General features: G+C 37.9%; 1 protein-coding gene across 3 annotated transcripts in view; it reads right to left on the bottom strand.

The window, feature by feature from the left end:
- LOC145344979 (intersectin-2-like) overlaps positions 1–22,939 on the bottom strand; it is a 213,215-nt gene that overhangs the window by 5,034 nt on the left and 185,242 nt on the right. For 2 of the 3 annotated variants that reach the window (XM_080192400.1, XM_080192399.1), the window contains 10 exons: positions 18,775–18,896; positions 18,165–18,271; positions 17,348–17,531; positions 16,374–16,472; positions 14,359–14,526; positions 12,322–12,537; positions 6,675–6,796; positions 2,592–2,674; positions 1,773–1,856; positions 39–212 (listed from right to left, as the gene is read on the bottom strand). In XM_080192400.1, coding sequence (XP_080048526.1) covers positions 39–212; positions 1,773–1,856; positions 2,592–2,674; positions 6,675–6,796; positions 12,322–12,537; positions 14,359–14,526; positions 16,374–16,472; positions 17,348–17,531; positions 18,165–18,271; positions 18,775–18,896 — 1,359 coding nt within the window. The remainder of the gene's footprint in view (positions 1–38; positions 213–1,772; positions 1,857–2,591; positions 2,675–6,674; positions 6,797–12,321; positions 12,538–14,358; positions 14,527–16,373; positions 16,473–17,347; positions 17,532–18,164; positions 18,272–18,774; positions 18,897–22,939) is intronic. The other variant, XM_080192401.1, reaches the window with a different exon arrangement.

Raw genomic sequence — 22,939 nt, forward strand, 5'->3', positions numbered from 1 at the left:
TACAATGTTGAAAAAGTGACTTTTACACCAACTCTTACCATCGGGTGAAAACTGATCTCTTTCAAAGACTGTGATACACAATACATCTTGGTAAATGTCCTTGATAAAGAACTGGCAGTTAAAGCTCCACTTTGGGTTCAAAGTGTCTGATAGTGTTCTGGTCGTGTAACATTGGGATCCCATGGTGACTTCACAGTAAGGATTGCTCTTTCCTAATGACATGGACCAGACAAGAGGACTTAAGTGGCATGCAAACCTGGATTTCAAACAGTGCTTCCACAAAACATTGAATAAAATATTCATTCATTAGTTCTGACTCGTCAGGAGATACCTTTATTTACAGAAAAAGACCGTGAACAAGTTACTAAATTTCTACAGCATGTACTCTTGTACAATCCTGCCCTGAACATTCTATTGAGAACGGTTGGGTGGGACAAATATTTGATCTGATAGCTCTTGAATAACCTGTTCCATTTGATGATTTATAAACATTCAAAAAGAACATTAGTCAGACCTACTTTCCTAATGGTGCAGCTCCAATTTCAGAATTTTGTGCACTCCTTTTGAGTAACATAACCTTTCTTACTAACATCGTGTGTTCATCAGCATTAAACATTCAGACTCTACACAACCACTCAGCTCATGTTTGATCATTTTACAGTACAGAAGTCTTGAAAAGGCATTGTCAAACATGTAGTTATCCTAATTTGCATGTACACATTTCTACCTGAAAACTCACCTAGGACCATGTTGCTCAAATTAAAATACAAATATTGAAACTAATTGCATCTGGACTTTCTGCTGATTGTATAATGTCAAGGATAATTGTATATATTTCTCACGGTGACTTAAATGCATATGATTGCGAACAGTAAGTCATTGTCACTGTCTTAGCAGTATTCTCTAAATTATTCTCATTGTTGCAACTCTTCACCCTGTCTCACAATTGCATTTCCTCATCAAATATAAACCTAGGTGTATGCTTTTGGTGAAAAGAAACAAGAAAATGTATATTTTAACATTGCAGAGTATAAAACAGGTCGAACAGCAACCTATTTAGAAGTGTAGGGATCCACGCCTGATTAGACCGGATGGTTGTAAACGTCCACTATAAGCTGGTTGGACCATCTGTATTGAGTTCAGGCCTCACTTCAATATGGTTCCAGCACTCATTTCAGATGTGGGCTTGTAAATTAGTTTGCACTATTAGAATTTGCAATGCATAAGCTCCAACTGGCTTTTTCCCCCTGGGTTTTGAGATTCTAACCAAACGTTCCTTCAAGTGACTGCTGGAGACCATTCAAAGCAGAATCAAAAACTTCAGTGGTATGTTGTTAGAGTTGAATTTAATTTGAGACTGAATGAATCGAGACCCTGCCAGGTTTTTAGTTAATCTGCATATTTCATGCTCACTGGAGTAATCACTAATGCCCAATAATGCCCAATCACTAATTACCCAATAAATTGGGTAAAATTCCAAGTGCCAGGTACAATTTCTAAGAAAAAAAAATTATTTTTCAATAACTGATCATCCATGAAAATAAATGAAAAACTGTAATTAAATGGAAAATTGAAATTACAATCCGTGCCCATGTCTTTTCAAATTTTGTTTACAATTAATATTTTGTAGCAGAAATGAATCACCAGGAAACAAACTCAAATAATATACAAATATAAATTGTAATAAACACATGATTACACTGTTTGTTTGTTAGCTGTAGAACAATTTGAAAAGCTGTCAGAGGGAGCCAAAATAATTATTGCACTCTTACCATTTGCCCTGCAGGGTTTCAGTTCTGTTGCCTCAATAATGCTCACAAAAAGTCGCCCTATTCCACTTGACTTCTGCGAGCGTGCTGGAAGACAAAAAGCAAGGTGTGTAGAAAGATAGTTTTTAACAGATGTGCTAGGCCTAAGCAGTAAATCTATTAAGGAACATCACTGTTAAATTTTATGTCACAGATTAGAAAGGTAAGGTGTTGCTCAGCATCAGGCAGATATAAAAGCTGAGGCCAGGTACTCCCTCACTGGAGGGAAGGAGGAAAATTGAAGGACATTAATCATCTTCATCCAGCAGCTATTCCAACTAAGAACTAGGAGCAGGAGTAGCTTATTTGGTCCCTTTAGCCTGTTCTGCCATTTGATAAGATAGTGCTTTCATCTGATTGTGGCCTGTGCTTTCCTGTTAACTCCCAGAGTTTTCGACTCTTGTCAGTCAAGAATATATCTAACTCAGTCTTGATTATATTCAATGACCAGACTCCACTGCTCTCTGGGGAAGACAATACCATGGACCCTGTGAAAAAAATTCTCCTTGTCTTCTTCTTAAATGGGAGGTCCCTTATTTTTAAATTGTGTCTCCTAATTCGAGTCTCTCCCACAAGAGGAAATATCCTCTCAGCATCCACCTCATCAACTCCCCTCAGGATCTTAGGTTTCAATCAGATCACCTCTCATTCTTCTAAGCTCCAATGGACACAGACCCAACCTAATCTCTTTGTGTCCTTAATTGAGGGATGGGAAATATAAAAAGTTTCAAAAGGGGAAGTGGGTTAAATGAAGCAATAAGCAGATTACTTTTAGATGCATACCTTGATAAGCTTTTTCACGTTTCCCTTTCTCAGTTTCTATAAAATGTTCTGATGCTGCTTTAATCTTCTGAACCCAGGCAGTCCTATTGGAGGAAGTGAAGGAAAGACCATAAAAATATTGGTCAAACTTGTTCATAAATGTTAGCTTGTTGTTTTGAAATAAGACAAAGTTGGGGATACAAAATGATGTTAAGTCCTAAAAGAAAATAGCAACATCTTGGAAACATCTGAAAGTATTCCATATTTTTGAATTATTTCTAAATTTCAGTTGTTGTGCAAAGAGGTAAATATGATAACTCCTCTGCACATAATGTTGATGAAGTATATGGTTGCAAGCTGAGCATTGGTCAGGAAACTGGGTGAACCAAAACAGGAGGATTTCAATATCATTTTACTGCAGGAATAAATGACACCAGAACACCTTGAATGGTTTAGTAAACAAACAACTTTTGTTTCTTATATAAAAGCAAAATACTGGAGATGCTGAAATCTGAAACAAGAACAGAAAATGCTGGAAAATTTCAGCAAGTCTGACAGCATCTGTGGAAAGAGAATCAAACCAACATTTTGAGATTGGGTGGCCCTTTGTCAGAATTTCTGACAAAGAGTCACCCAGTCTTCAAATGTTGACTCTGTTCTACCTCCAAAGATGCTGTCAGACCTGATGAGATTTTCCAGCATTTTCTGTTTTTGTAGCCTTAACTTCTTAGTCATTTTAACTGAAAACAAATCCCCTGAGTTCGCCATGCAAATGCAATTGAGTATCAGATTAATTAAGCTGACAAGTTGCTATGGATGTCATATTTTACAAACCTGTGCTTTTAAAAAAACTTTCAATATGGCAAATTGCTTTTTGCTACACATACTGTAATGGAATCATTCAGCTTAAATGCTACAACCTTTTTTTCGCAATTAATATTCAAGGACTTGGTAACAGATCTGTTAATAAATGGGGCAGGAAAGAGACAAATTCAGTCAGGTTAACAAGTCTTAAAGTGACCATGCAGTGTGTTTTTTTCATTGGTGATCGTTTGTGAAGAATAATAAAAGAACAAAACAGGCAGGACATGAAGAAGCACCAGTTTTTCCCAGTCTAGTTAACAACATACTGGATTAATTTTAAGGAAGTAAATCAGCCAACCAGCATATGGGTCACTGCAGATTCCAAGCCAACAAACTGCACATGTTCAAACAGAAAGGCAAAGTGCAAATGAATAGCAACATGAAAAACAAGTTGGATTATGCAATAGCAATGAAGATCAGGTAGCAATCTCCTAGTCACCATGCCATACCAGATACAACAAATTGGCAGCTTTACTGTTCGGAGTGGTCACCTAGAATAATTTCCATTGCAATCAAAGAAATCACAGCCATTTGTCCTTTTGTCAGTGTTTGGTCTTCAATTATGCTAAGCCCTCTTCTCTTTTGAAATCATCCATCTTTCTGATTAGATATGTTTCTAATTCCTTTTTAAATGTTGTTAAAGTCTCTGCTTCAACAATCATTCTATGTTCTAATAACCTAATGTGCATTTTTTAGCCCAATTTCCTCAACATCCCTCCAGTGATAATGTTCACGCTGTGTCAATTTCCCAGTTACCCAAATTGCCTTTGAAGCTCTCTTTCATTTCTTCTGCTCTGTGATATTTAATTGGCCATTCTAACCCATTTGTTGCTCTCTTCCTTCTAATTTCAACCTTAGTTCCTGTTGCAACGTGCTATTGAAAACCAGGTACATGGAAAGAGGCCAATAGCTGGGCCCAACTAGTCTGCGTCAGTATTTACCTTTCATTTGAGCAAAACCAACTGTTACCAGATACTTTGATAAGTGTCTATAACTCCAACATGCATTCATATCCATAGTAACAGGTGCGGCAGCTTAGGAACAACAATAGCAGCAAAGGGCCAACATTGAGGAAACATCAGAATGAGAAAATTGATCTTTGATTATAGTCCATCTCCTCATCCCAGTGCATTGACAAAATAAATTAATCACCCTTCTATTTGGTACAAAGAATGCGGAAGTTGAAAATTTTGTCCATTTTAATGCCTGTTAAATTAAAAACTGCTTTCCCCTGCAGTTTCCATTCACCATCAGTTTTATAATGAAAAATAAATACAAGCTTTTGCTGTCCTTCAATCTTTTTGCTCGCACGTTCTTTATTTATGTGTTATTAGTAGTTTTTTTTATTTTGCTATTACTAGCCATTTCTGTTTTTCCTCTTTATTTCACATACCTTTCCTATTCTATTATTCCTTTTCACTCTTTCTCTGATTTGATTTCAATGCCACTACTAACTCCCAGCTTTGTCAATCACCATCGCCTACTAATATATCTTCATGATATTGTGACGCAATCCTTGCTTGCTGGCTCTACATCAATACTGATCATTTACTAACTGAAGTACACAAACTGCTTTCATTATTCTAGCATTAATGGTATCACAAGTTTATTTCAAATGGATTTTAAAACTATTCTTCCATTGTATTTTGTAAACATCCACAATATGAACTTCCCATATAAAGACCATAATTGTACATTGCATTTTTGTACTCTGAAAAAGGTTCAAAAATTTATTCCTCAAACTTACTAATTACTAACGACAGACGGATGGAGATTTTTGATGGAAACTTGTGAAAGGCGATAGTAATTAGGTGAAATAAAAACAGAAAATGCTGGAAATATACAGGTCAGGCAGCATATTTGGAAAGAAACAGAGTTAACATTTCAGGTCAATGACCATCAGATGAAACCTAACCTGTTGCATATTTCCAGTATTTACTGTTTTATTTATTGTTTTATTTCAGATTTCCAACATCCACAGTATTCTACATTTAAATTAGTAATTAGGTGGTTACGTTGATGGTCACTAAGAGATTCAAAAGCAATCCTGGAGTTTGTTAAATTTGAAATATTCTATGGTGTAATCCTTTTCTTTAATAATAAAATCTATTTGACTTTTGGATACATATGGCAGGACAATCACAGTGGTTCGAGTAGTCTTAACAGTGCAAATGTTATTGATTGTAACCTGAAAATGTCTACAATTATGTAATTTAACACAAGTGAAAACAAACTTGTATTTGAAGGTTGTGACAGAATGATTATAGTGGCATTTTTACTGGAATTTAGGAATATATTTGTACATTATTAAAAGCAAATTTTAAAAAGTTAACCATGAAATAGGATTTTGATATACATCAGGACAGGGTTTTTATGTTTGTGACAGAATTAAAACTGGGGTTTAACCTCAGGGAATAAATAAATGGTTAACATGCACTAAAATGTCAGTTATTGAATTAAGGTTTGTGGCTAACACTTCAATTGAACAATGTAATTAAATTAGGAATAAGAACAGAGAGTATAGTCCAATAACCTATTTAATTGAGTAGATTCATAACTATTCCTGCAAGAAAATAATAGTATTTGAGCAACTTGTGTTTGGGATTCAGCTGATTTTACTCTGTATTTAGTTAGAAGAGCTGTGCGAGAGAATTTGAGAACTAAACGTTCCTTTCTCTTTCTCTCTGCTTTACTCTTCCATGATAGAAACATAGAAAATAGGAGTAAGCCATTCAGCCCTTCCAGCCTGCTCTGCCATTCATTTTGGTCATGGCTGATCATCAAAATCAATGTCCTGATCCTGCCATCCCCCATATCAGTTGATACTCCAGCTAAGATAAGTACTCCCATATATTGGAAATCACAATGCAAACCCGTATCATTTAATCCCAGAGCTATTGCTAGTTTACTAACACAGTACACTTGTGGCCTGTTTGAACAGGCAACTTTTCAAATGGGTCAAAATCCTGGCATTCCCTCCCTAACGCCATTATGGGTCAATCCACAGCAAGTGGATTGCAATGATTCAAGAAGGCAGCTCACCCTTCTCAAGGGCAATAAATGCTGGCCAGCCAGTGACACAAATGTCCCACGAATGAATAAAAATAAATAAATGACATTCTGTTCAGAACGTGGGTTATATCAATTATGTTAGGTTGTGCAATGCTGTAGTTGCTTAGACCTGTGAAAAAGAACTTGCTAACAATAATACATGTAATTAAATAGATTGCTGCTACTTACCTCTCATTTAGAGATTCAACTCTGAGTGTGTACACTCTATCAATGTGTGAAATGTGAAAGACCGGATCATCACTTGATGGATCAGTTGGCAGTTTCACAAGAACTTCATTCAAGAAAATAGGCTAAGGAAATCAGAAATAGAGAATGTAGGTCAATATTCTCACATATTGCTGATCATATGGAGTCAGCAACACAAGCTTAAGAGATGTCAGCATCCTGGAAAAGCCTCTCCATGAGTCTTTGGAACTCTCTTCCCCAAAGAATGATGAAAGCAATGTCATTGAATAATTTAAGATGTGGAGATGCTGGCATTGGATTGTGGCGGACATAGTAACAAGTCTCACAACAGGTTAGTTTATTTAGAATCTTCAGCTTTCGGAGCATTGTTCCGAAGGACGTGATGAAGGAGCAGTGCTCCAAAATGAGCTGTTATTCGGGGGAGTCCATGATGTGCAATGCTCGTGGAAAGATATCTCAGAACATTTGACTTGAATGAAAATAGTCGAGAACAAAATAGTACTTATCGTGACTTAGCACGGTATGCTGGGCCTTTCCTTTGGTTTGTTTTCAACTTAACATACATACTGAGCAGTAGTAGGCATTTCGGCTCTCGAGCCTGCTGCGTCATTCAATAAAATCATGGCTGATCTGATTGTGGCCTCAACCCCCCATTCCATCTATCTCTGATAACCTATGATTTCTTGTTGGTCAGGAATTTATCTATCTCTGCCTTAAATTATTCAATAAGAAATCTCACTACACCAGGTTAAAGTCCAACAGGTTTATTTGGAATCACAAGCTTTCGGAGCACTGCTCCTTCATCACGTCCTTCGGAGCAATGCTCCTTCATCTCAAGATTCTAAATAAACTAACCTGTTGTGAGACTTGTTACTATGTCCGCCACAATCCAATGCCAGCATCTCCACATCTTAAATTATTCAATGACATTGCTTTCACCATTCTTTGGGGCAGAGAGTTCCAAAGACTCACGGCCTTTGAAAGAAAAAAAATTCTTCTCATTTCTGTCTCAAGTAATCCCTAGTTTTAGTCTCTCCCACAAGGGGATCCTTTCAGCATTCACCCTGGCAAGTATCGGCAGGATCTTATATGTTTAAATAAGATGACTTCTCATTCTTCTAAACTCCAATGGATACAGGTCCAACCTTTCTTCATAACATAATCTACCCACCGTCTTAGGCATCAGTCGACTGAACCTTCTCAGAAATGCTTCGAACACAATTATATTTTTCCTAAATAAGGCAACCAAACGGTACTCGGTATTCGAGATGTGATTTCACCAATGCCCTGTACCACCATAGCAAACTATCCCTACTTCTATATTCCCTTCCTTCATGAGAAATGACAACATTCCATTTGCCTACCTAATCACTTGCTGTAACTGCATAACTTTTTGCTATTCAGGTACCAGGACATACATATCCTTTAAACCAATGCGTCAATTCTCTCAACAGCCATTTCTTTTTAAGACTCTGGGATGAAGACCATCAGAACCTGGGGATTTTTTAATTCTAATAATTTTCTTAGTACACTTACCCTGGTGATCATAACGGTTTTAAGTTCCTTGCTCCCCTTTCACTTCCTGATTCACAATTATTTCTGGGATGTTATTCATATTCTCTACAGATACAAAATATCTGTTCAAGTCATCCACCATTTCCTTATTTTGCATTATTAGTTCCCCATTCTCACTCTAATTAGAGGACCAAAGCTCACTTTATTTACTCTTTTCCTTTTTAAATAGCTGTAGAAATTCTTATTATCTGTTTTTATATTTCTAGCTAAGTTTCTCTTATTCTCTTAATTTCTTCCTCCTGATTAATCTTTTAGCTCTGCTCTGATGTTCCTTATATTCTGTCTAATCTTCCGACCTGCCATTCATCTTTGCAGAATAATATGCTTTTTCTTTCAATTTGATACTATCTTTAACTTCCTCAGTTAGCCACAGATTGTGCGTCCATCACTTAAAAGTCTTTCTTTCTTACGGGAACATGTCTTTTCTGAGTATTCTGAAATATCTCCATAAATGTTTGCCACTGAATCTTTACTGACTTATTTCTTAACCTAATTTCCCAGTTCACTTCAGCCAGTTTTGTCTTCATGGTCTCATAATTGTCCTTATTTAAATTTAAAACACTAATCTTAGATCCACTCCTCTCTCCCTCAAACTAAATGTGGAATCCAGTCTTATTATGATCACAGCTACCTAGGCATGCTTCACTATGAAGTTGTTAAATAATCCTGTCTTTTAGCACATTACCAGATCTGGTGTAGCCTGCCCTCTGGTTGGTGTTGGAACATGCTGCTCTAAGAAATTATCCTGAAAACACCCTATGAACTAATCTTCCATGCTACTTTTGCCAATCTGTTTCATCCAATCTCTACGAAGATTAAAATCACCTATTATTAATGCTTTACCTTTCACACAAGCCCACATTATTTATTTCTTCACAACACCCCAGAGTGTCCTTACTGTTAGGAGGTCTATAAACCACTCCCACAAAGTGACTTTTTACCTTTACTATTTCTCATTGTTACCCAAACTGAATCTACATTTTGATTTCCAGAACTAAGATCATCTTTCTGCATTGTACCAATGTTTTCCTTAATTAAAAGAGCTACACCTCCGCCTTTTCCTAGCTTCCTGTCTTTCCTAAACGTCATGTACCCTTAAATATTCAGGACCCAATCTTTGTCACCATGCAGCCATGTCTCTTTAATGACTATCAGATCATACATATTAATTTCTAAATGTTGTCTTTTGTTTTGTTATGAATGCCATGTGCATTCCAATACAGCCTTTAGTTCTGTCTGTTAACTATTTTTGTAATGGCTAACTTTATCTTCTGGTGCATTGTTAGCTTATACCCTCTGACTCTTCTTGCCTTGTTTCCCTTATTTCCACCTTGCTTTCTTGCCTTGTCTCGTCTATTTAACAAATCTTCCCAAATTTTCACTATATAGTTTAAAGAACTCTTTACTACTCTGTTTATGTGGCTCATCAGAACACTCATAAGAACATCTGGTGATTTTCGTCCCAACATCCTCCCTTTCCACAGTTCTGGTGCCAATGCTCCCTGAGTTGAAATTCATTTCTCCCACACCAGTCTTTGGGACATGCATGTAATTCTCTGCTCTTATTTACTCCACAACAATTTCTTCTTGGCTCAGGCAGTAATCCAGAGATTATTGCCTTTGAAGTTTTGCTTTATACTTTGTTTCCTAGCTGCTCATATTCTCTCAACAGAAACACTTTCCTAATTCTGCCTATGTCAACGGCATGTACATGGACCATCATCACTGATCCTTCCCCCTTTCACTGCAAGTTTCTCTCTAGCTCAGAGCAGATGTCCCTGGCACCAGACAGGCAACACAGGCATCATGACTCCAGCTCCTAGCTACAGAAAATTGTGCCTATCCCTCTGACTATACTGCTTCCAAATAGCACCACATTCTTATGAACTCTTCCCGCTTGAATGGCTTCCAATGCCATTTTGCGCATTCATCCTGAAGAAACCACTTTCATCCATACAGCCTGCAAGAATCTTGAAATTGTTGAACAATTACAAAGATTGAGGCACCTCCATTTCTATCATCTGGTTTGCCATGCCTGCCTCACTTGCAGCCACACCCTTCTGTCCCTGGCCACTGAGGAAATTGGGAGACACTATCCTAAGGGACGTGACTATGTTCTAGTAAAAAGTTTCCGGGTAACTTTCCCCACTCTTGATGTATAGCAGTTTCTGTAGATTAGCCTCTAGACCAATGACTCTGAGCCGAAGTTGCTCAAACCACAGACACTTACTGCAGGCATAATTGCCATGGATCACAGTGGTATTCAGGAGCTCCTACAGTCTGCAAATGCAACACCTCACTTGCCCTGTCATCTTTATCACATTAACTAATTAATATAGAATTAATAAATACAATAACTAAACATTAATTTATAATTAATACTCTTGCTCCCAATAACCCTTACTACTGTGACTAAACCTTACCACTAGTAATGAAAACTTACAATGTTAGTAGATTACATAAGCTTTGAAGATGAACAAGCAAAATATTCACCAACCAATCATGAACCATGAAGTCACACTGATTTCTCTCAAAATGTGGCCGTTCCACTTTGGAAGCAAAGACTAGACTGGATTTGATAGCTTTTCAAACTGGTGGCTATTACATCTGGGCATTCTTTTTACCCGTTCCTCTAGATGATTTTAAAAAATTTTATTCCTTTCTCAGCGTTACAAAGCCAAAGCGCAAATTGGACACAGCAAGCCCTTAATCCATCTGCTTGCTTGCTCCAAAAACTAATTCAAATTCAAACTGAATTCAATTCATGGTTTCCACAAAAGGGACATACCAGATCCAAGCTAACAAGGACAGGCATGACACCTGAGCTCAAAATCAAAGAGTCAGGATGAAAATGATGACTGAGAATTATGAAGACAAATTTTCATCAAGGTTCTGTTGCTTCACCTGCAGTACTGGCACATTACAGATGAGTATCTGATTCATAGGGAGTTTGATTCTGACTGGCCACTCGGATTTCTGTATAAAATATAGGATTATTGGCAGCAAAACCAGTTATTAATAAAACTTTAGTCAGGTGGTGGGTCCTGCCTTTGGGTCGTCTTTTCACCAGCTCTTCTAAGTGGTGCCTCCAGGTCCTCTTTTTGCCTGCTCTAGTAGTTTTTAAAGCTACCCACTTGGATCCTTTCAACACAGTGTGGCTGCATGGTGGCAAACTGCCCCATAGCGCCTGGGACCCAGATTTGATTTTCGGCACGGGTCATTATCTGTGCAGAGTCTGCATGGGTTTCCTCCGGGTGATCTGGTTTCCTCTCATAGTCCAAAGATGAGCAGATTAGGTGGACTGGCCATGCCAAATTGCCCCTTAGTGTCAGGGGTACTAACTAGGGTAAATGTATGGGGTAATGAGATTGTGGTTGATGCAGTCTCGATGGACTGAATGGTTTCCTTCTACACTATAGCATTCTATGATACTATGAACAATTCTCTCACCCACAACAGTTCTATGTCTATGGCTGGAAGAATTCAGCTGCTGGGTCCTAAACTCTATAATCTGTTCCCAAAATGCCTTTGCCTCTCTCTATCAATCTTGCTCCTATAAGATAGTCTTTCAAATCTGAATCTTTGACCAAATTGTTGATCATCTGACCCAACATCCCCTTATGTGGCTCATATCAAATGTTCCTAAGAAGTGCCTCAGAACAGTTCAGTACATTAGAAGTGCTATATAAACACGAGTTGTTGTTCAAATATGATTGAGTGTCTTTGGAAGAAAAGGGAGAAAACACTCAGGCTTTGTTAATATTGCTGCCTGCCATCAATAACAGCCACTAGCTTTCGGAGCGCTCACTGCTCCTCGTCAAGTGTCTCACCTCACGAAGAAGCAGCAAACGCTCCGCAAACTTGTGGCTTTTGCTACCAAATAAACCTGTTGGAGGTGTTGCAAGACTTCTTATTGTGTTTCCCCGTCCAACGCCAGCATCTCCACATCATGCCATCAATAAAACAGTGCTAATTCTAAGTTTGCAAGACACATTTGAATCATGCATTTTAAATTCACTTAAGGTGATACTTATATTTATTTCTTCCAACGTACCGTTTTGTACATTTTAAACTGTGAATTACATTTGGAACTGAAGAGTTTTTCAGAGCCTGATGAGATAAACGTTTGTTTTGCTATGTAGGTGAGTAGCAGGAAATCGTTGAAAAGGAAGCCATATAACTCTTTGTTGCTCTTTGTTTTATAAAGTTTTCCACTGTACAGCAACTTCCGTGGTCCCAAGCAGTTTGTTATAGAGTTAAAAACAATGTGCTAAAAAAAAGAGCAGATAATAATGTTAAGTTAATCAACAAACGAGATCTTTTACAAAATGCAAGTGGGCAGAGAAAAGGATGGTACAGGAATGTGATCAAAAATAGAGTTTGTAATTATTTCTCGTTCTGAATACATAAAACATTTTGGAAATATCATAGTCAACAACAAATCATAATCTAGGTGTATTCATATTCTTCAGAGTCTTCTACTGATAGAGTTCCAAAAACCACTCTGAACCTGTTGCAACTACGGTGGGATTCTTGCAGAAAGGCAGGCAAAACAAATTTTCCTCAGATTTGATTAGTTAGGCTGGCAGTCAGTACAGATCTCCACTTTATGGGACATGTGAAGCTCCAGCTGGTAGTATAACATGGTCAAGCTATAACACAGGATTACTTGCATGTTAAACATCAGAAGTAGCGTGTGATTGAGCTAAGTAATCCCACAACCAATAAATCAGATCAAAGTTCTGCTTTCCTACCACATACATTCACAAATGATGTTGGACATTCAAACAACAGGCGGTGACCCCACAAATATCTCCAACTTCAATGACATTCATTCCCATAAACAATGACCAGAACATGTGTGCTGACAATGGGTAGACTGTTAGTCTCCAAGTCACAGTGAAGGGTTAGGGTTGTAAGATTTTGTTAATGTTTAAACTATTTTAATTTCAAAATAAAATGTAGTTGGGGGTCTAGGGAATAGGTAATTAGCATTTACACTTGATAACAAGGCCCATGTCATTCATTATGTCATAAAGATAGCCTTTGAGAAGAATCCATAGGGATCCATTATAGGATTTCTTAAAATTTCACTGAATTTCAATGACAGCTTGGTCTGCAAGAATCTGAGATAGAGACAGAAGAGAGAGAGAGAGGTATCAAGTCTCTATTGTTCACCATGCAGGATATGGGTGGGAGCTGATGCTTGGATTGAAGGGACCAAGTTTGTGACGGATAAACAAAGCTAGATGATTTGTCTACTTTTGGCTCAAGGGTGGGACCTCCATCCCTCACTGTGAAAGTCAGTTCGGGGAGTAGAAGTTATCTGGCTAGTAAAGGAGCAAAGAATTGCTCTGGGTTGGTTCCTAGAGAATGAAGGTCTAGTATAATAATGGAGGGAGAGTTTCAGTAATTTTACATATTAAATGGAGGATCTTTTCTGCAGTTTAAAGTATAAATTGCCTCCTGAAATAATGTTTAGTTAATGTTGTTTTTAGTTTTTGTTACAAAAAAAATTAAACTGGAAAACTTGTCATGCCATTCACTGGAAGTTCAATTTTCTTTTTAAAAGGTCTCCATGGGGGTGGTGTTCCAATATTGACAGACAGAATCAAAATTTCGTGGCACTTAGCAACGGAGTGGGTGGTGGTTAAGGTAATCATTACTGGGTAAATACTTAGCATTTTTTGAAAGGGTGGGAGGTTGCTGTTGTAAATCCACTGACAAGAATGGGAAAGAAAGAACATTGGATGTATCACTTTGGAAAATATTATTTTTTTGGTGTCATGCAGTGACTTCAGTGGAGAAATTGCAGGCTGCCTGACAGATTCAGCTAAGATACAAGTATTGTTGCTCACTGCAAGAAACAATTGGAAGGTGGCGTGCTGGATGGGAGCAAGCACTTGGGGACACATTATTCTCAATGAATTTGAGTGGCAGTCAGATTGACTTAACAAACATACTGTCTTAATTACAGAGGTGCTGAATGGCATCAAAACCCTACCTGCCCCCATCAAGGCAGCTGCTGGAATATTAAACTGATATTGAACATTTGCACACCAGATAACAGAAGCAGCCCGTACATCCTCACCTCTGCCAGTCCGTCACATTGAACATGTGACTGAATCCACTCCAGCCTGTCGGAGTTTTCTTTCTCACGCACACCTTCATTTACCTGGGAACATAGCTCCTCTGCACGCTCCAATGCCAACATCAAATGGCTGAGGTCTGCATGATTCTCTGGAGTGTTTTCTAAAATCTGCAGTTATTGTAAAGTGAGTTATCAATAGAAAATAGGAACTTTGTGGTCTGCTTTGCATAATGCGGATGTAATAATCCCATTTCTTCTACAAATAATATTTGCATTTATGTAATTAATGCCTTATTACAACAAAATATTTCAAAGAGTTTTGTGCAACAAATCACACCTTTGATTATCAGATTTTTTTGCAAATATCCTGGTCTGATACTATAACATATCAGAACTACCAGAACTTCTCACTTTTTTGTATTGATGTCCTATTCCAAAGTTTTCCTGGAAATATCCCACAGAAATGAGCCTTGTATAATTCCTTTGTTGCAAAATGAATGTGAAAGTTCCTTGCTTTAAATTCATTTTTCAGTTTGAAATTAACTATCTCAACATCATCCTGTGAATCTTCCCTGGAGCAATCCTTAAAAAGTCCAGAGCTCTGTTAAATTTCATATGGCATTTTCATGGAGTCAGAATATTGGTTGAATGCAGCTATTTGAGTAAGTGAGTATTTAAGATGCCATTTAAAAAACAAAGTCACCTTCCCTACCTACATCAGCATTTCAATGGGGTCAACAGAACATAAGCATTCTTAGGAACACGAAAAGCCCAATGCATCCAATGAGCTGGCTGCTTTCTCCCTGATCTCAACCTATTTACCCACATTTTCAACATACTGCTCAAACTTTCTCTTTCTCACACTGAACTGCCTCTAAGATCCATTGATATTATTGACTCCTTGTGTTAACCTATTTCACAAGTAATTATCTTCTGTGTAAAAACTGACTTCTCTTAATTTCCGAACATCTAAAGTTGTTGCTTTCTGGCCCTTTTAGTTTGGATTCTGGGAAGCTGTCACTGCAATCTGTCCCTCTAAGTTGCAACCAGTCAAGCTGGTTCTCTTATTTCAGGGCAGAATAAAAAATCCATTAAAAGTTAGTTCTATGATTCAACCACACAGATTTATTGGTATAAACATTGGGAGCCAGCTTCTCAAATCTGGACGAAATGAATGCCAAAGTAAAGGTGATTTAACCTCTGACCTTCAAAAGTAAAAGTTTATTTATTAGTCACAAGTAGGTTTACACCGCAATGAAGTTACTGTGAAAGTCTCCTAGTTGCCACACTCTCACCTGCTCGGGTATACTGAGGGAAAATTCAGCATGGCCAATGCACCTCACCTGCACATTTCTGGAGTGTGGGAGGAACACAGTAAAAAGTCTGATAACACCAGGTTTTAGTCCAACCGCTTTATTTGATAGTAAACTCACAAGCTTTCGGGTTAGTCCCTTCGTCAGGTGAATGGAGAGTTCTGGCCTCAGACAGAGCATATAAAGCACAGACTGAGGCCAGAACTCTCCATTCACCTGACGAAGGGACTAACCCGAAAGCTTGTGAGTTTACTATCAAATAAAGCAGTTGGACCAAAACCTGGTGTTGTCAGACATTTTACTGTGTTTACCCCAGTCCAACGCCAGCATATCCACATCGTGTGGGAGGAAACCAGAGCACCCGGAGGAAACCCACGCAGACATGGCGAGAATGTGCAAATTTCACACAGACAGTGATCCAAGCCAGGAATCGAACCCAGGTCCCTGGTGCTGTGAGGCACCAGTGCTAACTACTGTGCCACCGTGCTGCCCGATTCAGTTGGAGAGAGCTCTGCTGAAGTCAAGTAATGTTATGGAAAACAAAATTTCACAATGCTGGGGTGTGTTTCAGTAAAAATCTTTTTAACAGGGTTTAAATATACAAGTAGTCACTGCAATGGATAATTTTTAAAAAATGGTACAGCTGAAAGACCAATTGCTAATCTTATGCTAGATCAACCCACTTTACAAAAACACACTTACATTTTTAATAATAAGTGGATAACGTGTAATCCTCTGCATAGGCTTCAGTAAGAAGCTGGACAATGGCATTCCTTTACACCGAGGGTCAGAAGCCAATTTCTGCGGGAGAAAAAGTGCAAAAACATTGAAAATGAACAACATTCGGTGTTTAGTTATGTCATAAAATGCAAATCAATATATTTCAGACAAGAAAGAAGAATCTAAATCTTATTAACAGATCCACATTTTTGGCGTATAATTTGAACTTTGGTGCAGGGAACACAATCTCAAAAGGTCGGAGGTTTAGCAAACATGAAGAACTATAAAAAAACTTCAGGGGATAGAGATAGATTCGTACTTCAGGGAGAAATCAAATAATCAAATTGGATTAAACATTCAATTTGAAAGGCTCTGACAGATGCGGGTGAATGTAGAAACCTGGGATACAATATATAACCCCATAAAAATGCAAGATAGGTGAAACAATTAAAAGGTCAATATAATTTTGGGTTTTATAAATTGAAATGGTGTAAATGTTCACAGAAATGGTGAAAAAATGTGCATGCAACATTAGCTAAACCATATTAAGAGCATGCCTGGAGTTTTGGGTGCTTCATTGTAGAAAATTCTACCAAACTAGAATCTGATAAAGTTCAGGAGTCCACCAAGTAACTTGAAAAGTCAAAGCTTTTATTCTATCATAGTGAATGATGAAGATTAAGTGACACAAGATATATTTTTCAGATTTTATTTAACAGTCTTCAATATAGCACTAGTGCACAAGAGGGAGGACAAAAAACTATATCAGAAGATCAGTTTTGAACTTCACAAATTGATCATAGGCAAGTAGGAAAGTATGCACACTTCCTCAAGACAAACGCCAAAATTTGAATTTTAATGTAGGCTGGTAGAACAAGGAATAAGTTTACAAAGCTTATCTACATAACATACTTTGGAAGATTTTTCAAGGAGAAAGAAAAAATATTTTTCCGTACCTTAAGATAATCTTTAAATTCTGGTTCTTCATCAGTTTTCTGCTGAAGTATAGCGGCTCCATTTAGCTGACAACTGCAAAATCGGATGTAGGCCTGCATATGTGATAGCTCTGCTGCCAGAATATCTCCTATCATCTGCACTGCCACCTTCTCCCCACCAGTCTTCTTCCTCACACGCAGAGCCCTAGAACCCAGATAATGGAACTCATGTATTTGCCGTATAACCCAAAGTAAATATGGCACGAACTTGGTGCCATTATGACTCAATGCCTTTAGATGAAGGAAAATCACTAACTGAGGAACTTATGCAACATAAAATTTAGGTTGTGGGGTGACCACATTCTGAAGAGTATGACATTACCACTACCTCCCTTCAGTTACTTTCAATAACTTAAAATCAGGTCACTTACACAAATCAAAATGCAATAAACCTTTTTTCAGCTGTATAAATCAAACTGCACTGAGTTACCATTAAATACATCAAGAAAGTGTTTTTTAGAATAACTTTGTTTTAAATGACACACTAAGATGTTGTCCAGTTGCCCTGGTCGATGACAAATTTTATATTTGTTGACATTCAAACGAATTTGAGTGGAACATTGAAAAAACACATTTTTCAAAACCACTGAAATACTGGACACAATTTGTGCCTGAGTCAAAGTGGAAACTTCAAGCCAACATCTCTAATAGCAAGAAGCAACTGTTTCCCTAATTAGTAAAATGTTGATGATTCCAACAGGAAGAACGTACCCCATAAGAAAAAGAAAGCTTACACTTACAAGGCAAGACTGCCCAGTCAAAATGCATGCACACTTACTTGAACAACTTGGTGTTGGACATAATGAGCTCTTTCCAGTTCACAAAGATTGTTCCCAGCTCAGTTTCTGTCAGAAGCCCGGATTCTGCCATTTGCTTTTGGAAAACCTGCAATGGGAACATCCAAATACACAGTTCAAGCGTACAAGCTGAGTTTCATTTTCAAAGATCACATTTCTCTTTGATCACATAACCCTTCGTTTCTTCCAGTAAATAAAAACTGATGCCCACCTCGAGCCCCTTAAAAAACAACTTCATAAACTTGCGTTTCAAAATATGATTAGTTGTGCAAAAGCAGATTGTGTGGTGGAAACAGTGCTTGATTGCAAAATCATAAGGCAGCAAATCTTATGCTGCCTTAAACTAAATTAATTTCTTAAGTTAATTTCTCTATTCAGTTGCCTTGTTGCATGAAATGCCACTATGTGTCTGTGCATCATCCTCATCTGAGAGAGAACTGCCTCCCCAAGAAGTGGTGCCTGGGCATGTATATGTCACATCAGCAGAATGAAACTGAACCCAATTTTCAACACAGATTTGAACAGCGCACTGAAGCTTGTACAGTCTCTGCTCAATTTTATAAAATACATTAGTTATTCTTTTTGCCTTACCTCTAAAACGAGTTGCAAATCATCCATGTATCTCTCTTCAGTCTGAATCAGTTCATGAATATAACCCTGACGTTTTCTTTCCATAGGTGACATAGTATCAAGTGATTGGAGGTCAGCACACCCTGCAGATTACCAAAAGTCCATTATCGATTGAACTGCAAACATATTTGGCTTATACCTGACTTCAATCTCACAAGCCACTCATTTGTGCCAAAGATCTACAAAGATAGTGCAGCAGTTCAATGAAAATATAAGAAATAGGAGCTGGAATAGGAGCCAATAGGTCTTTTCTGCCATTCAACAAAATCACAGCTGATCTGATTCTGGCCTCAAAACGCCATGTTCCTGACTGCCCTCCAAAAGTCTTATACATCAAAAATTTGTCCAACTCAATTCTGAATGTAGTCGATGACACGGCCTCCAAAGCTCTCTGGGGTAAAGAATTCCAAAGATTATTGACGGTCTTGGAGAAGAAATTTCTCCTCACCTTCATCTTAAATGGGAGACCCTCTTATTCTGAAAATATGCCCCTAGTTCCACATTACTCCATGAGGAATAACATTCTGTCAGCATCTGCCCAGTCAATCCTCTGCACGATCTCTATGCTTCAATAAAATCACCTCTCATTCTTCTAAATTCCAATGAGTAAGCCCAACCTGCTTAACCTTTCCTTATAAGATAAGCCCTTCATACAAGAATCAGCCTATTGAATCTTCTCTGAACTGCTTCCAATGCAACTATATCACTCTGATCCCCTTGCATTGAAGGGTGAGTTTCCATTTGCCTTCCTTATTACCTGATATACGTGCATGCTCACTTCTTGTGATTCATGTATAAGAACACCAAGATCCCTGTGCAACAAAGCAGTGTCTGTCCATTAAACCCAAGTGGACAATCTCATATTTTCCCAAATTATAAGCGACCTATTATTTTTTCCCACTAAGTCATCTATCTCTCTGTAGACTCCTTGATTCCTCTTCACAACTTGCTTTCCCATCTGTGTAGCATCAGCAAATTTTGCTATATAATCCAGTTGGTCCCTTCATCCAAGTATTATTAGAGGTTGTAAATAGTTGAGGACCCAGCATCAACAAGTGAGATGCCACAAGGATCAAAAATTTGGCAACTTAAAAATAATTCATTTGTCCCGACTCTCAGTTTCCTGCTTATTAGCCAATTCTCTAGCTGTGCTAATATTAAAAGAATATCACATGAAGTTTTAAACATGTTAAAAATATCACTCCCAACAGCATAATGTCTTTTCTTATGCAATAACCTTTCAATGGCACCTTACTGAATTCTTTTGGAAATTCAAATATACCACATCTCTGGCCTTGCCAGCAATAACTATATTATCAGAACAATTTTTGCTGTAAATATTTTAAAGCCATCCATTCAAACAATGGCATCCAAAACAATATTTAAAGGTTATTGCTCAAAGTGACGGGTTTACAGTTTATGAATAAGAAAAATATCATTTTTATTAGATGAGATTTCATGATTTATAATGATATTTTGAATTATGTATTCTTCATGGGAACTGAAAATCGGTGGCATTGATCTTTTTGCTATTTTAACTGGTCATGTTGTTCTCCCCATTCTGAGAGATATTACTGAGGACTGTATGTTTTTGAGCTTCACATATTTCATAGTAGCACGTTTAAATTATACAAAGCACAAAGAACAACACAGCACGGGAAACAGGCCCTTCAGCCCAACGAGCCCACGCTGCCATCTTAACATTGTGAGTCCCCTCTTCCACCCATGACCCTTGTCTACGCTTATGGCACTCCACATTGGAAACCAGATTGAGGGGACACTAATTTATGGACAATTTACACCAATCAGCCTAAGAACACATCTTTGGAGTGTGGGAGGAAACCGGAGCACCCGGAGAAAACCCACGCAAGCACAGGGAGAATGCGCATTATGTGATACTTTTCTATCACAAACATTTTCTTCCCCCTCTCAAACAATAAAGCAAGAAATTGCAAATGCATCTGCTGGAGGCAGCCCAAGTGCAGGCACTTTTCCTCATTGACCTGCAGCTGTTCTCCATTTCTGTTCCTCACAGACAGATGCATATTAACCAGCAAATTGAACATGTCAGAAGGTTCAGAGCACAGCCACATTAGGATTAATTATTTCTCTCAAGGGATATGTTTACCTGTGGGGCAAGACCAATTCTGAAACCCAAAAGTGGTGTATAAACCATTACTTTGGTCCATGTTCTTAATATTTCTGAACTTCTCAGCCTTTTGGCCAAGATCAAATGTAACAGATCAAATGTGACAGATGAGCCATGATCTTATTGAATGGCGGGGCAGGCTCGAAGGGCTAGATGGCCTACTCCTGCTCCTATTTCTTATGTTCTTATGTAATATCAACATGCTGTGCTTGGTTGAAGTCATTAGGTTACATTTTAGTTTCATTTGAAGCAATTTTTAAAAGCAGCACCTCGGCCTTTTGGCTAAGATGCAAGTGAGACCAAGTGTTGGAGGAGGAGCTATGCCTACTCCAATCAGCTTGGATCATGTAGATCAAGCCCAAGACAGGAGATGAGAGCCCTGTCTTTTCAGCTTGGATCGGAAATGTCAACTTGTTGAGACTCTGAATTGGAATAAAAACAAAAAAAAAGCATGAAATAGACACTAGAACACTTGCATATTTTCCAAGTATTTGCAACTTTTGTTTTTATCAAAAAGACTGGTAGTTACAGGAATTTGCAACAGAACTGCATATAGAACAGTTACACTCTTGCCCATTAGTAAACTTACATTGCAACATTTATCCAAGTATAGGCCTGTATGTCCAAATCAACGATCTGCACATCAGATGTACAACCAGTGCCAACTGGTAGTAGTCCACAGTCTCATTGGTTGGATTGAAAATGAGTAATCAAGACAATTCCTACATCCATTGATAGAGGAGTTTATCTCAACCATTGCATAAATAATCAGTTGTCAAGGGTGAAGTAGGATTTACAGAAAATCTAAACTTGGTGGCTTTCAACTATAACTGATGTTTAGAAACCTGCCATTATTGGGACAACTATCATGCAGTGACTTGAAGCAGCAGAGAGAATAGAAAGAGAATAATAGGAGCATTCAAAATCAATTAAATTAGAATATCTTATCAAACTTTATATTTTTAAATTAACACATTTGCTTCTTCCACAAGACAGAACTAAATATCATGCTGATATACTGCAGCATGCCATAAACAGTTAGCTTCATGGTATAACTTGCTTCCAATGCTTGTAATTACCACTGGGCAAAATCATCAAAACCGTCATCATAGAAGCCAATTTCTGACTGATGGGTCCAACATTGATATTGTGAAGATTCTATTTTTTACATAACAAAATTTCCTCCTCCTTCATTATGGCTAAAGGAAGGTGAGCAGTGTGAATTCATTAGATGATAGAATAATTACAATAAGATGGTCATTTGGCACATCTCTGATTCAGAAAGCCCCTACAATCCCTGACTCTTGCATCTAATAGTTTCTTAACTGAATCTGGAGTTTTCACCTCCAGCATTCTATTTGGAAATCTATTCCATGTTTAGATCACTGTTTGAAGAACATTGTGATTTTAGTCTTAGACTTACTTTATAATAATTAGGCCACTCGTCCCCTCAAGCCTTCTCCGTCATTCAATAAAATCATGGCTAATCTGATCTTATCCTTGTTCACATTCTCACCTACCCCCGATAAATTTTCAAACCCTCGCTACCTATTTCCAGCCTTAAAAATATTAAACGGATGATAGTTCCAAAGACATACAACCACCTGCCACCTACGCGCTCCCCCCACCCCCCTTTCTAGATTCTCCACAAAAAGGCAACATCCTCTCCACAAACACCTTGTCGGGACCTCACAGAATCCTATATGTGATAATCAAGTTGTTTCTTATTCTTCTAAACTCCTGCAGGTACAAGCCTAGTCTGTCAAACTTTCCCTCATAAAACAACCCAACCTATCCGGACATTAATTGAGTAAACCTTCTCTGAACTGCTTCCAACCCAGTTATACCCTCCCTTAAATAAGGAGACCAATACTGTACACAGTATTTCATGACTCATCACCCTCATGCCCTGTATTATGGAAGCATAACCTCCCTATGTTGGTACCCAATTCCCCTTGCGATAAGCAATAACATTCT

This window comes from Carcharhinus amblyrhynchos, chromosome 7, assembly GCF_965287045.1.
Source record: "Carcharhinus amblyrhynchos chromosome 7, sCarAmb.v2.hapA, whole genome shotgun sequence".
NCBI lineage: Eukaryota > Metazoa > Chordata > Chondrichthyes > Carcharhiniformes > Carcharhinidae > Carcharhinus > Carcharhinus amblyrhynchos.